Source organism: Nematostella vectensis, chromosome 14, assembly GCF_932526225.1.
Source record: "Nematostella vectensis chromosome 14, jaNemVect1.1, whole genome shotgun sequence".
NCBI classification, from domain to species: Eukaryota; Metazoa; Cnidaria; class Anthozoa; order Actiniaria; family Edwardsiidae; genus Nematostella; species Nematostella vectensis.
Window position 1 is genome coordinate 13006772 of NC_064047.1, and position 14414 is coordinate 13021185.

At 38.3% G+C, this 14414-nt stretch overlaps 1 protein-coding gene across 1 annotated transcript; it reads right to left on the reverse strand.

Annotated features, from left to right (window-relative positions):
* Positions 1–5244: 5244 nt before the first annotated feature.
* On the reverse strand, positions 5245–7063 carry LOC5501029 (terminal nucleotidyltransferase 5C). Its single transcript, XM_032369408.2, has one exon. It carries the CDS (start codon positions 6918–6920, stop codon positions 5790–5792), a length of 1131 nt encoding a protein of 376 aa, XP_032225299.2. The 5' UTR covers positions 6921–7063; the 3' UTR covers positions 5245–5789.
* Positions 7064–14414: the final 7351 nt, after the last annotated feature.

Here is a 14414-nt window from a genome sequence, read left to right on the forward strand (position 1 = left end):
GGGCGGATCCAGGATTCCCAAAGGAGGAGGGGGGGGCACCGACGGAAAGTAAAAGTGTGTAAATCAGTTCCCATACAATACCACGGAGGGCATCAATATTTCCCGTGGAATCACACAACATCCAAAAGTTATGCTAATATTACGCATTGCTATTTTTACGGGACATCGAAATACTGCGGCATACCTATAAAAATTCCACACAATCATGTATTATGTAAATGAGATATGAGTGTCACAGACACAAGGTCAATCAATCAATTTTATTTATCACCTTTATGTAACTCTTTTAATTTTCATGTTTCTCCCCGTGATCATCTCATATCCTCTATCGTTATTGCTTGAATGTAAAATTCCTAATTAAAGGTCCCGTTACTCAGTAAAATTATCAAAAAAACAACATAATCGTGTTCTTGTCAGAAATGTGATCCAACATCTTGCCACTACTGGACATAGTAGTCTGTGGGTTGTGAATCATAGGTGGGCAAAAATGTCCGCCGCAGTTGGTCGTTCCGCCACCGTGTAACCCCATGCAATTCCTTAGCATTTAAAGAAGCTGGGCATGCACGTGACTAAAGGCTTAGAGACCTGGCCGAAACTGTTATCTGAAATTATCTTCTCTGAAATTATCTTCTTTAAAATAATCATCTCTGAAATTATCATCTCTGAAATTAGCATCTCTGAAATTATTATCTCTGAAATCTGATGGCCCTACTCGGCTTTCGTATATAACAACTGCTGTAAAGCTACGATGATAATATAACTACTTTGTTTGTTTTTTAGTCAAACTTTATATTTGCGAAATTACAGTATTAAGCTTATATAGTTTGTACTGTTATTTTTATTTTAGATATTTTGGGGAGCTGAAGCCCCTAGACCATGCTTGACATTGTGTCTTCTCTTGGAATTGGTGGGGGGAGGGGTGGGGGATGAATTTTTATTTTCTATGCAGGTACTAAGAAATAGACCATGGAAATACAAATGTATTATTCATCAAAAGTAACAACCAAGAATTTATAACCATTTTTAATTTTTTTTATTAAACAATAGCAAACTTCTCCATCTAAAATTCTCTCTTTACAAATATTTACACCCGAAAAACACAGCCATGAAAATCTCTCTTAGTGTTTTTTTACCCCCCTTCATTAAAAACATGAAAGGATAGCAAAATGGTTTTAGTGAACTATTGTCTGTCAAAGGTTTTTTTTGGGAGTTGTTGGAGTGCACTTTAATATGAGAATCAAGATGACAATGACATACCTGTCAACCTCCGAAAATCTCAAGGCTTGAGAATTTTTTTGGAGGAGGGGTGGGGTATATTCATTTGTTTGGGGGGAGGGGTGGGTTTAACCTTGCAGGCGTTTGCCGTATAGAAAGCTCTCGCGAACAAATCCACTTATAGATCTCACAAGGGTATTAGATAAATTGCGCTACGCAAGGTAATTGTTGTTTCAAATACTTTCATAGAAAATAGGCAAAATGCCGATTTTCTATGGAATAATTTTTCTTAAGCGATAAAAATCGCTAAAAAGCGGGAGATTTGGTGCTCAACGCGGGAAAGCAGGAGAAGGGGTCCAAAGTCTTAAGACTCCCACCTAATGCGGGAGAGTTGACAGGTATGCAATGACACTGACAACACTACTTGACCCCCTTCATTCACCCCTTAGTTTACTAGTCAAAATAGCTTCTATTCAGTCGAGACAGGTAGATAAAACATCCTTTTGGTTCCTAGACTTCTACCTCAAACGTTGCACAGTGGACGTTATGTGACATAACCACATTGCTTTGTGTATATAATTATGGACAAATTAATGTTATTGATTAATTCACCCCTTTGTTATTAATTAAAATTGAAAATACATCTGTTAGTTAGCAGAAAAAACCTAAAATGCCGACTTAGGGTTAAAATTTCATAACTTTTTAACTATATTTTATTGGAATCATCTCTGTCACTTGCCTGAATTAGCCGGTGGAAATATCTGTGAGAGTCGGTATTATGCGGCAGTGTAAAAGGGCAGGGCGTGATGGGCCTTCTTTAAGGATCGGGTGTTGTATTATTCAAACTGGCTTTTATTCAGTTAATGACAGCTGGACATCACCTGGGGTACATCCCTGGGAGGCAGCATATGACATTTTATATGCATGATCTTGTAGCCAGTCTACTTTAAGCGTGCTTTGAAATTGCTTTCAAATACACATTTACCTTTTTTCTAATAAGGTTGCAATGTAATAATCATATGTTTTTATTCGTCAAGGGTTACATGAAAATCATCAATAGGTATAGCAATAAGCAATAAAAATTGTTTCCAATGTTGGATCAATTTCAACATGGATTAGAATAACTCTAATTTGTCCATATTCCTATATCCATTAGGAAATGCCAGTTACGCCACATGGGTGTAGCTGCTATGCCCCAGGTAAAGTGGTAGCAGTCATAGATAGGTGAGGGGGGTGGGGGAGTACTAGTGTAGAAGTGATTGGTAGGTGAAGCATTTTTTGTGTATTATTTTTCTGGGTATAAAATTTAGAGTTTGTTATTATAATCATTATTTTTTCTAGGAAGGGGGTGAAAATATTTATTTATAATTCTCTGAGATGGGGGGGGGGTATAAAACCTTCAACTCAATCAGACAGACATGTTTATAGTTGAGCGCTTCCTTTTGGGGTTTGTTTGTTAGGCTTTGGGGGATAGATGGTTAGTTTCTAGTGATAAGCAAGAAACCATTGAAATAAAAATTAAAAGTATTCCTTGAAGGTAACAACCCACATAATTTATTATGAAATATGTAATACGCCTGTAATCTAACAAGCTCCACTTTCTCACCTAGCAAATGTCATCGTATTGTTATCTTGTTTGCTATTTGTTTTCCTAGAATACAATTCTCTTTTTTTACCAACATCTACCTCCAAAAACTTAGACATGAAAAGCTTTCTAAGTGGCTTTTAAGCTCCCCTTATTCAAACACAAAATAACAGAAGAAGGCATTCATGGAACTGTTGTCTCTTGCTATTGTCACTTGTTTGAAAGTTGTTGAAGTGTACTTGGATTTAAGATTAATCAAGATTGTCTTGTGGACCACCACACTGACAGTCTCATCTGACCTAAACCTTACTTGAACATTCACCCCTTAGTCTACTAGTCAAAATAGCTTCTATTCATTTCAGGTCGGTTGGACATCGCTTGGGTTCCTAGAATCTGAAAGTATGAACTTGCCCAATCTCAAACATTGCAATGTGAATGGTTTGTAAGACACATCATATAGTGTTTCCTTGGGCATGGAATTAAGGATCAAGTAGTTTTTATTAAGTCCAAATAGCTTCTTGGAGGTCGGTTAGACATCGCCCGCGGTACATCCTTGTGAAACAACATGTGTATTTTTATATGCATGATCTTGTAGCCAGTCTGGTTTGACTCAAGCGTGCTGTGTAACAAGCTTATCAATTATACGCATTCGCCTTTTGCTATTAAGGTTGCATTACGAGAATAATAAATTTATAAACATGTCAAGAAGGGCGATATTGAAATACTAATTATAATAGTTTTTAATACTAGGTTCGTTTTATTGCATAAATTTGTAAATATTTATTTCCAGAAGGTTACAACACACAAAATAGATTTATGCAGATTTGTTATATCAGAAGTCTAGGAACCACAGGGCTACCGGAATTGTAAACTATGTATAAGGCTCGGGGAAAAAAAGTCTAATATCGAAGAGCGATACATAAATCGATGGGGATTCAAGGGGCTCTGAATACGGTCATTTCCTAGCCCTTGAAATGAAAGCTCCACTCTTACAAGGGATAACAGTTAGCTAACAGTGTGTTAATGTAATGCAACAATAATTTGGGTTTTCTATGATACCAATAAGGCTAAATTCACCTACACTTAGCGAATTATTAATAACATATACGAAACACTCATCGTAGGGAAAAAAACGGAAAAAGAAAGTTATTATTTTTATAAAAAGTGCCCAAAACGTGTCAACTAAAAATGAATTTATTGTGTTAATCCGTGAGAGAAATAAATTCCTCTGTCGCTTTGCCGTGTCATAGCAACTAAAATAGACGGAAAGGCTAGAGTCCATATTGTGTAATGCCAAGAAACAATGTTTGCATCTTATGTTGAATCCTCTTACGCTATGTTTAAAACCACTATTTTTCCTATACCGACTTCAAGCAAATCTGCACTGCTCCAGTGACTTCAATTTTCCTATTTTCATAGGGATATTATAAATTAATGAAATAAAAACGGGTACATAGTAAAGAAAGCAGTTTCTTGTATTTCATGTTGTTGTTATCCGTGTTTTCTTTAAATTGTTATTATTTTGAAAGTCACAAATGAGGTGTTGTTCACTGAGTCGTGTTCATTCAAGACAAACGCCCACTCGTAAGAATAAATGAATAATTGATCGAACTTTCAGCCGCACTTTTTTTGCCGGTTTGACCAACGTACCACGCACACTTGTATTTACTCTGGAAGACTCGACCACCAAATGTGCAACTAGAAAAAATATCCATCATTGTAAAACTTTTGTCATTTGCCTTTCTGTTTTTTTAACATTTGCCCCTGGGTCCTTATTGTTCTTGACAAATAACCATAAAAAATATTTTCTATATTGGATTTCGGATATTTATGAACAACTCACTATTCCGACAAGAGATTCGTGAATCGAATTCAAAGTAATTGTTGCTTGAAAGTTGGACTGGCGTCTTTATTAGACAGATATGTTTTGCCGTAGATACACGAAGGACAAAGTAGTACAATTTGATCCTATCACCGCGTATCACTATTTTACCAAAGTATGGGTTCACACAATTATTACGGCTATCACACACCTAAGAATCTCCCAAGAACAAGCTTTATATATCTATTCTTCTCGGTATAAAAGGATCACGTTTTGGATGTGTTTTATTTTACGGCGCAGTAGTTTTAGTTTTCTTCTCTTGAGGGATTTTTACGGTTGCAAGATTAATGGGGTCTGGGGGTCGCTATCTGATTGGTTGCCTAGTCGTTAGTGACACTTGAGTGACACAGGAATTAAAGCTCTAGTGCGTTTGATATGCAGCATGTTGCACTTCGATGGCTTTTAAAAAAACCTCCACAAATTAGCATTTTGGGCTTCAACTCGGTTTCTTTTTGGTTATACGACATAACAACACCCAAAATTGTCTGCAATGACACTCTTCAATAAAAATAAGACTGTTTTTGACTCGATTTTACAACTACAAAGGACACAACAACAACAATTTACGAAAAATAATCTATTTCCTCTCTCCGTACTTTTACATCATTGCAGTCATTAAAACTACCGCTGGAGCTCCAAGCTATTTTCAGTGTTTTCAGTGTTCATGATCCATTTAAAATATAATTTTATTATTTTTGTGAGTTTATATTTTGATTGCGCCACGAATGGCCGTAAATAAAGGCATATCGTGTTACGTTGGCTGGCGAACGCTAAATTCACTCACACTAAATACAACGCCGCGGACGTACATTGACCCATAATTCTTCGGATTTAAGGGTTACAGTTTCAAATATATATATTTTAGATCACCTTTTAAATGTTAAATGATTGATATGTCCCGCTCCTACGGGTGGTCGTACAACCAAATCTCACTCAAAATAAGCGTAAGTTTTTGTTACGGGAACAATTCCGTCGTCGAGTAATTCTTATATCTACAAAATACATTGACGGCAAGCCGTTAGAGACGCGCCGTAATTCGTGGATTTATCTACATGAATTTGATCGCAAAATAACCTTTTTTACGGTTTCTATCGGCAGTCTGAATGCCTAGTAACACGGTACTAGGTTAGTGGTGTAACCACGACTGCAGCTTCCGTCCTCTTCTTGTGTGAAGTACTGTCCACCTTGAGAGGCGAAACGCCCGTAGTTTCCATCGGCGTAGGTAGCACTGTTCCCACAGTACCTCCTCGCAAGGGTTGAGATCAGTCGGAGAGTTTGCCGGCGCTCATGTCCCATCAGGCAAACAGTAGAGTTTGCCACAATTGTGTACAGAATGCTTAGGTAGTCGTATTTGGTGTCGTTCTCGCCGATGAAATGATTCGCCAAGTAGCTTTCTAGCTTCTGTCTTTGCGACTCCAAGTCCCCAAAATCAATAAAGAAGCGACTGCACATGTATCTCTCGAGCAGTCTTAATTCGTCCATGTTCTCAGGGCGATAATTCCTGACCAGAAGGTTGCAATATTTAAGCAGTCCGCCTCCGCGAATTTCCTCGGGGTTCCGGGTCGCTATCAACTGGTTGTCTAAGTGAAATAAGGCAACTTTAATATCCCCGTACACCGACTCTGCCACTACTGTGGGAAAGAAATTCGGCTTCATGGGTACGCAGGAAAGTTTGTAAAAGCCAAGAAGAGAGTCGAGATTGACTTGGAAAGAATCGACGGAGAATTCAAACTGTCTTCGCATGGTGTCCACAAATTTTAGTTCAATGTTTTTGCCATCGTTGTTCGAGAGCGAAATAAGAGACCATCGATCGTTGTCATTCGAAACTTTTACCATTTTCTGAACGTAGGCTTCCTTCAAAGTACAGCTAGACATCTTTTCCTTGGAGACACCGTTGGGAAGAAAGTTCAGAAGGGACGATAATACCACGCTTTTGATTTGTTGTAGATGCGTGTGGGACTTGATCTCGACGCCGAAGATCAAGTCAATGTCGTTGTACGCAGTGTTACTATCCCTGCTCAAGATATAACTGGCTGTGCTACCATTCAGTCGAATGTCTCGGATTCTGAGGTTTTCGTCTTTCAAGCCAGAAGAGACCACATTGATCAATTCTCGTAAATGAACATCGAGAGTTGGGAAGTTACCCCGACCATGTACTTGTACGACTTGGTTGAGTACGTTGTCGAGCCGGTGGACCTGCTCGTATGTCAAGACTTGGGATTTACTTTCAAACTCCATGCTTGTAGAGTTGTTCTTGAATAGTTTCGGCGACTGAATACGTTAAAAGAAAAATAAGTCGAGTCTTATGCGAATGATGTGCACGGAGAGTATGTTCTTAACAGATGAAAGTCGACAGAGTGACTTGTGATGGTCGCGCAGAAATCTTTATTCGTTCGTATTTGATGTCGTTTCTCCGATTGGTTAAAGTAACAATGCTGTATCATTACCTAGCAACCGGTGCCTTCCAGCTGTCACGGAGTAATGACATAACACGTTTTTCAGCCAATCAGAAGCGTTCATTGCCCACTACCCGCCCCCACACTGCTAACACACTCTCGCTAGAGGGTAAAAAACTTTTTTCCCTTTAAATTTCTTTTATGATTTCCCACATTTCCGGCAACTAATTCAAAGAAACCGTCTTTTTCGACACGGTCCGCTCTAATAAAAGGACAGTTTGGTTATGAAATTTGACACCATTTCTAAATTTTATCTGTCCATACAAGTTGGCAGTGGGTATTATTTTCTAGAGTGGGATCATTGATAAATAAAATCAATTCCCCCTTACTTCCGTGCATTTAGCTTCCCAATACAAGAAATCTTTTTTATCAAAAAGACCCCCGTAAAACAGCAATAATCCTAGAGGCTAAAGATGTATTTTTCCCATTGTTTGTAAAGCTGTTTTGAATATAAGGGAGGTAGGACGAAAGCGAGTGCACGGATCACCTCGAAGTAAACAAGGCTGTGACGTCAATCAGATATTTCGCAAGTAAAACCCACGGACGAAGACGGGGATGCCCGAATAACAAACGAGTCTCATTAGCCGAGTGGAAACCGAATAACTTAGAATGAAAAGTGCCTTCTAGACCACCCACACGCCTCGTTCGAGACAAAACATGCCGAATAATACTTAACCATACCGAAACCGAGAAACCTCTTCGTTCACATACGCGGAAACCATGAAAACTAAACGTAAATATTTTTTGTCCCATTTTTAAGTTGGAAATTTGGGCTATTTTAGAAGTGGGGTATATATGAAGGGAATAGGTATTTTTTTAGTATTAAATTTTACGAGTTTGTATGGTACAAACAACGCACTGCTGATAATATGTCAGTTTTTAAAGGGAAATAGCCGGCGGTTTCCCAAAAGGATCCGAATTAGACTATACAAAAACTTTTGTAATTCGTATTTTCAGAAACGAGCTCAATAGTAGAGTAAATATAACTATTGTATTGAAGTCGAGTTTCGAAATCGGTTGTAAGGGGAATCTAAAAAAATAAATATTCGTTAATTTCTCGGCTATTAATGAATATATTATCAACATGCATATTGTGTTTTAGGACTATTTCTTTGAATTTCCCTGAGATATCGTGTGGCGAGGAAAAATTGATGAGCCAGCGTTTTCAGGTTGTTATCACTTGTGACGTCAAATGACGTTATGAGAGGTTCTCTATATAAACAGTAAAATAACACTGCTATTTCATTGGTTAATCTTTGAGGAGACTTCCGTTGGCGTTCAGGCGCTAAAAATAGAACTAATTCAACTTTAATAACAGGGTTTTGATCTGGTTTTAGCATGGACAGAGTGTAACCGGTATGAGCTCTTTGTGTCGGGTTAATTGATTGTGTGAAATCTTTCACAGCTTTTTTCAGTTTTGCTTTATTAAGCGACGCGTTAACGATCGAAATTAATATTTAAAAGCAAACAATACTTCGAAAACGATAAAAAAAAGTGATTCACCACACCAACAGCCTTCGTAGTATGGTACCCAGTCCTCTATTTCTGGCCAACGCAAAACAATGTTGTAATCAATTCCGAATAATTGCCTACCCGGAGTTTAGCGGTCTGTACCTTGGGTACCAGAGGCTCGAGCTTCACTTCGACAACACGAGCTTCGAAGCGGCGACAGTAAAGGGCGCATAGTAAACGAACGCAGCTCGAGACTCTGGTGCCCAGGGTAAGAGGCATGTAAAGGCCTAAATTGCACTAATTCCCGGACATGAGTTTCTCCGCCAATTGTACCATCGAACATCATTTCTGCGCAATAACATTTACATCTCAGGTCGTAAAGTGCCTAAGATGCAATCGTGTGATGCAATCTACTTGCTGACCCTGGAGTCACGTGATCGGATCCAAACCTCAATCCCCATAAGAAAAGAACATAAACGTTTAGTAAACGCATGGAATACGAATGGATAACAAAAATTTCTTGTTGAACTTGAACGATTTCGACGTTCCAGAACTTAAAAAAAGAATGTGTGGAAATTAAAATCCACAAATACACCTATTTCAAAAAATGTTGTCAGTGCAAATGGCAAAATATGGGCATTGAGAAATGGCAGTGCTACGACCGAAAGGACCCGTGGAACCCAAAATATTTGTTCCAAATTCAGAAAAATATAAATAAAACATACGGCCATCCATTTATTATAATTAATATGTGGTTCGATGTCGCTTGCGTTTATTATCACCTTTATTTTTACAAATAATTGCTACCGATAAACACCTTTCGGTCGTAAAACTGCCATTAGGCAATTACCATACGCCGTTTGCACTGACAACCTTTATTGAAATAAGTGTATACCTGTCCTGCATCATGGTCCTGCATGACGTGGTGCGCCACGTGAAATACCTGTCTTAATAACCACAATATCGGTGTGAACATAATGGTATTAAGTTCTGGATGTATCTTTTTCATTAAAAGGAAATTGGAAGAGAATTGTGTTTTGTAAACACAGATTTATGATTGATTGTTGTGTTATAATTTGCAAATCAGAAGTGAAAAGTTGATCCCCGAGCCTAAAATCACGCACTCTATGCATTTCAATGTCCCAGAAACGGTTGATTGGAACCAGCGTACTCTATGGAAGATTAGTGCGCCACCCTTAAGCATATAGTGGCCCACCCATATAGTAGTGCTTCTCCAAAATTAATGCAATGGAAGCAAATCTTGAAAAAATATCTCAAAGACATTGCTGAAATTTCTAAATTACAATTTCTAATACCAAACCATAAACATGTTCATGAGGTAGAGAGGAAACAGCAAATAATATCAATTGCATAAACAAATTGTCAATGTGGAGCGGATAAAGGAAAATAAATGAAACTCTACGTTGAAAAAGATGTGACTCTGCTTGCTTAAAAATAATATAACGAAAATGATATAACTAATAAATAAATATAAATAAATAATTTATCAATAGTAACTTGATTGAGCACTTTCCTAACCGTTCCCCATTATCTTATTAGATATAAAACTGCTTTCTTTACAGATTTATTGTTTAAAAAGTACAAGTTTGTTGTTAGTTTTAAAGTACCTTGCTCTACCTCTCCCTTCATAGAAGTTCTACAAATGTACATTTGTATCAAAGCTACATTCTGACAAGGTTTGTCCTTGGAAGAACAAGTCTTGAATGAAACAGCATTCCAAAGATAGAATAAATAATAGTTAGACACAGTTTAGATGCCACACTGTAGTTTTCACGCATCACGTAATGATTTTCCATCCCAACGGAAATTTAAAATCCACAAATATACCTCCAGATATATGAATTACATACACCTTGGTGCAAACTAGTGCTACTCCGAAATTAATGCAATGGGGGAAAAAGGAATTGGCTTGGGAAGCTAATCTTAAAAAAATCCTTGTATACTACTGAAAGGGCTGAATGAAAATGTATAATTTCAAACCAAACCTATTCATCATTTTATCTTGGTTGTAGAGGGGAAGCAGCAAAAAATATCAACTACTACTAACTATAATGTCAGCAAAAATTAAATAATGGAGCTCTGTTTTAAACGCTTGGTAAAAAAATATAACGGTAATGCAATAACTTGTCCTAACATTTCCCCTTTTTTATTATCTTTAGGTTGATAGGCTAAATTCTGATAATAAACCACGTACCCGAATAGGCACGTTTTGGCTAGCGCGTCGGGGAGAGTTTGCGTCCCTAGTGGTAGCTAGCGTTTCGGCGGAAATAGAGAGCGAGCGATGACCGCGCACGCACGGGCTAGTAGCTCAGATAACGCAACGTCACTTGATTGACCGGGTTTCCTATTCAAACAATAAGAGTGCGTCGCAAACAAAAGGCACATTTCAGCCAAATGAGAGGAAAAATCGTGGCTTCTTAACAGAATTTATCCTAATAAACACTGATCCTACCCTTCTTGCATATGTTTACAACAAAGTCACAACGTAGCGTGATTACATACTGTGAGCTTGGGATACCTGTGGCTCTTTGCAAAATAAACATTCCAATATTACATTGACCTTATTCACGTAAGCCCTGTTCTCCAGACAGACGAGTTTTTGAGAGTTGTTTACAAGTGCTCTACCGAGAACACCCAACATTGACCTTATTTGGCCATGCCCTCAAATATTGAGTTTTTCCTGTTTGTCTCGGTTTTGTTTTTCACTTCACTGATTTTCCTGTTTGGATGAAATCGTGAAGGCAGTCGAAAGAGGTCACATTTACGTAGATTGCACGGATAAATTGTTCTTTTCATTGCCAAATTAGTAAAACATTTAGCGCACACCTTTAGACACATTCACAAGTTGAATTGATATGGAGAAAAAACAAGTTTTGAAATTTCATACGTTTTGCTAAAAGTTTTAAAATTCAATCTGGCAATCATGAAGGCAAATGTTATGGCCGCGGACGAATTTAAGAAATAAGTGGAAACCTGTATACTTGTAATATGGCGTTCTATGAGTTCTTGTCGCTGCAACAACACAGTAGGAGAGACCGCTGACGCCCTCGGGCTCGGCCAACCGGAACCTCGCTTATCCTATTTTAGGTAAAAAAGAGTTGTTCTAAAAATCCTTCATATCATTGTTCTGTCTAACCGTTCCAAATATATCCTTAATTCTTTCGTTGGTGGGAATTTTTAGCAAAGTACTGCGTCCTGATTAGTTTGTCTTTGGGGTGGGGGGGGGGGGGGGGCTCTAACCATGTGGTGCCGTAAAAAAGACAGTTGTTGTTCTTAAATCGTCTTAACTAATTCATCATGTCAAGTTACACAGGATTTTTTTATGAGAATTCAAACGAAGCGCTTATTGAACAAATACCACCCTTTTTTAGGAACAAGCAACATAACTCCTACAGTGTATAAAAATATATTTCTACTGATCAAATCCTTAAACATAACAAAAAGCAATGCAGTGAGCTCTGTGCTCCCTCTTAAGCTCCACTTACGGACACCATTTAAAGGATATTACTTAGGTTCTGAAAGGTATCCGCAAGTACACAGTTGTCTGTATTCTAGGCCCGATCATGGCACTTTTAGCCACCGTACTAGACTTTTAAAAGAATTCCTCCCCTCCCCCCACCAAAAAAAAAGAAAAGAACTCAAACTCCATGGTTCCTGCTAATCGAACCCCGAAAATCATTAAAGTTCTTAAAACCTTTCACTTATATCAATCTAGCCAAAACAAAGCATAGATAAACTTTCAAATTCTGAAAAGCGAATTGAATTTGATTAAAATTTTCCAGGCCGCGCGAAAGGAGATTGAATCGAGTGAATAATTCCAAGTTTTGGCGGGAAAATCTGAAACAACGTATTTTCCTTAAATCTGTTAAAATTCAGAGACGGCAATACCACAGAATATTGGCGAATTGTTTTCTATTGCAATGCTACCCACAATAAAGCGAAGAATAATTTAAAGTCGAGAATTGTATGCGAAAAAAGAAAATATCGTTTTTTTGTAGGCTTCAAAAACAGCGCTCGCTCGTGAGAATGTCGCCATTCTTGATTGCGAATGCGGCGCGCTCGAACAATGCAAAAACAATTCAAAGACTTAAAATATCTGCTAAATTTTGCAGATTTGTTTCCTGAAGTTAATAATCCTTTGACTACCAGGTTGAGATATAAAGATGGCGTTAAAAGTTGTAACCACACAACGTTCTTCAGCAATAACTAAGAAGACATGAAGACGGGAACCGGTTTAGCGCGCGCATATGTTTTCTCATGGTTGACATCTCGATCTACGTCGCAAATGGCTGGACCCGGGCCTTTCAGTTCACGGCCTTTTTGCCGAAGGTTGACCAAAATACCTCAATATTACAGATTTGAGTTATTCGCGCGAACGCGTCTTTTATAGGGTTCATAAGAACCACATACCATTTGGAAGATGAAAATATAAAGAATTGACAACGTCTATCGACTCTGAAAGGTTATATGGACTTTAATCAATTTTAACATTTTTGTTTCGATATACAAGATCTATTGAACTATACTATTTGCAGTGATTAATTCCCGCAACTCGACTCAGGAGGATGGAGGGAAGGGTACTGTGAAGGCTATCTCGACTGGACTTTTAAAGGAAAGGGTACTGTGAAGGTTATCTCGGCTGGACTTTTAAAGGGAAGGGTACTGTGAAGGTTATCTTGACTGGACTTTTAAAGGAAAGGGTACTGTGAAGATTATGTTGACTGGACTTGTAAAGGGGAGGGTACTGTGTAGGCTATCTCGACTGGACTTTTAAAGGAAAGGGTACTGTGAAGGTTTTCTCGACTGGACTTTTCAAGGGAAGGGTACTGTGAAGGTTATCTCGACTGGACTTTTCAAGGGAAGGGTACTGTGTAGGTTATCTCGAATGGACTTGTTAAGGGAAGGGAACTGTTTAGGTTATCTCGAATAGACTTGTAATGGGGAGGGTACTGTGAAGAGCTTGGTAGGGATGCCGTGAGGTGTTATGGTCTGGGAAACAATCACCAACCACAGGAAACCCAAAACAACCGTCAGGGACTAGGCAATAATTTGGAATATTCTAGAATGGATTTCTTTTGTCTTTTTGTTCTTTCTTGTTCTTTTGACCAATTAAATCGAAGCTTTAAATTAACTACGCACTGACCCGGACTTGGCAGACAAATGCCTTCTTAATCTCAAACGTGGAGGATCCCAGTACTCAAGCCTGCACCTCACGAATTTCAAGATCAGAACAACGAAGAGGTTATAGCGGAGCTATCGCGGCCGCAGGCCGCGCGCGGAGCTCCATAGGTATAGAGAAATTGTATATAACTATGCGACTCAGTTTTTTTGGTCATTGCGCGGGTACCCTGTGGTGTCGCCCGCCTGCCTGTGGAGCCAGCACAATTTGCAATAACTTAGCAAAACGCCATCTCAGTGAAATAATTATACAAGGATATATTTTAGCACTATCCGAGAATGCTACATTCTAATAAAACCCCGAAAGTTGCATCAAAACTTACAATTATTTAGTTTTTAGTGTTTTTGTATTTACACTCACTGGAACCCTGCGTCAAATTTTTTCCGCGTTTTGCTATTCTAACTCGCGGCCGACACCGTGAATTGATAAAGTTTTTGCATTTCTTTCGTCGTGGCTAAAGCCAAGAAAGAAATTCGACACATCTTAACACTTTTAATATATAGATTTAGGCACTGCCTAAAAGCGGAGGCATATTATAATACGTTTATATGTATCTATATATGTAATGTGTGAATGAAGCCGTTTTATTCTCTTTAACATTTAAAACCATATCAGCACACAACG

Bases quoted from the DNA above. Each gene is read 5' to 3' on its own strand.
- LOC5501029 (XM_032369408.2), bottom strand. From the start codon at position 6,920: ATGGAGTTTGAAAGTAAATCCCAAGTCTTGACATACGAGCAGGTCCAC.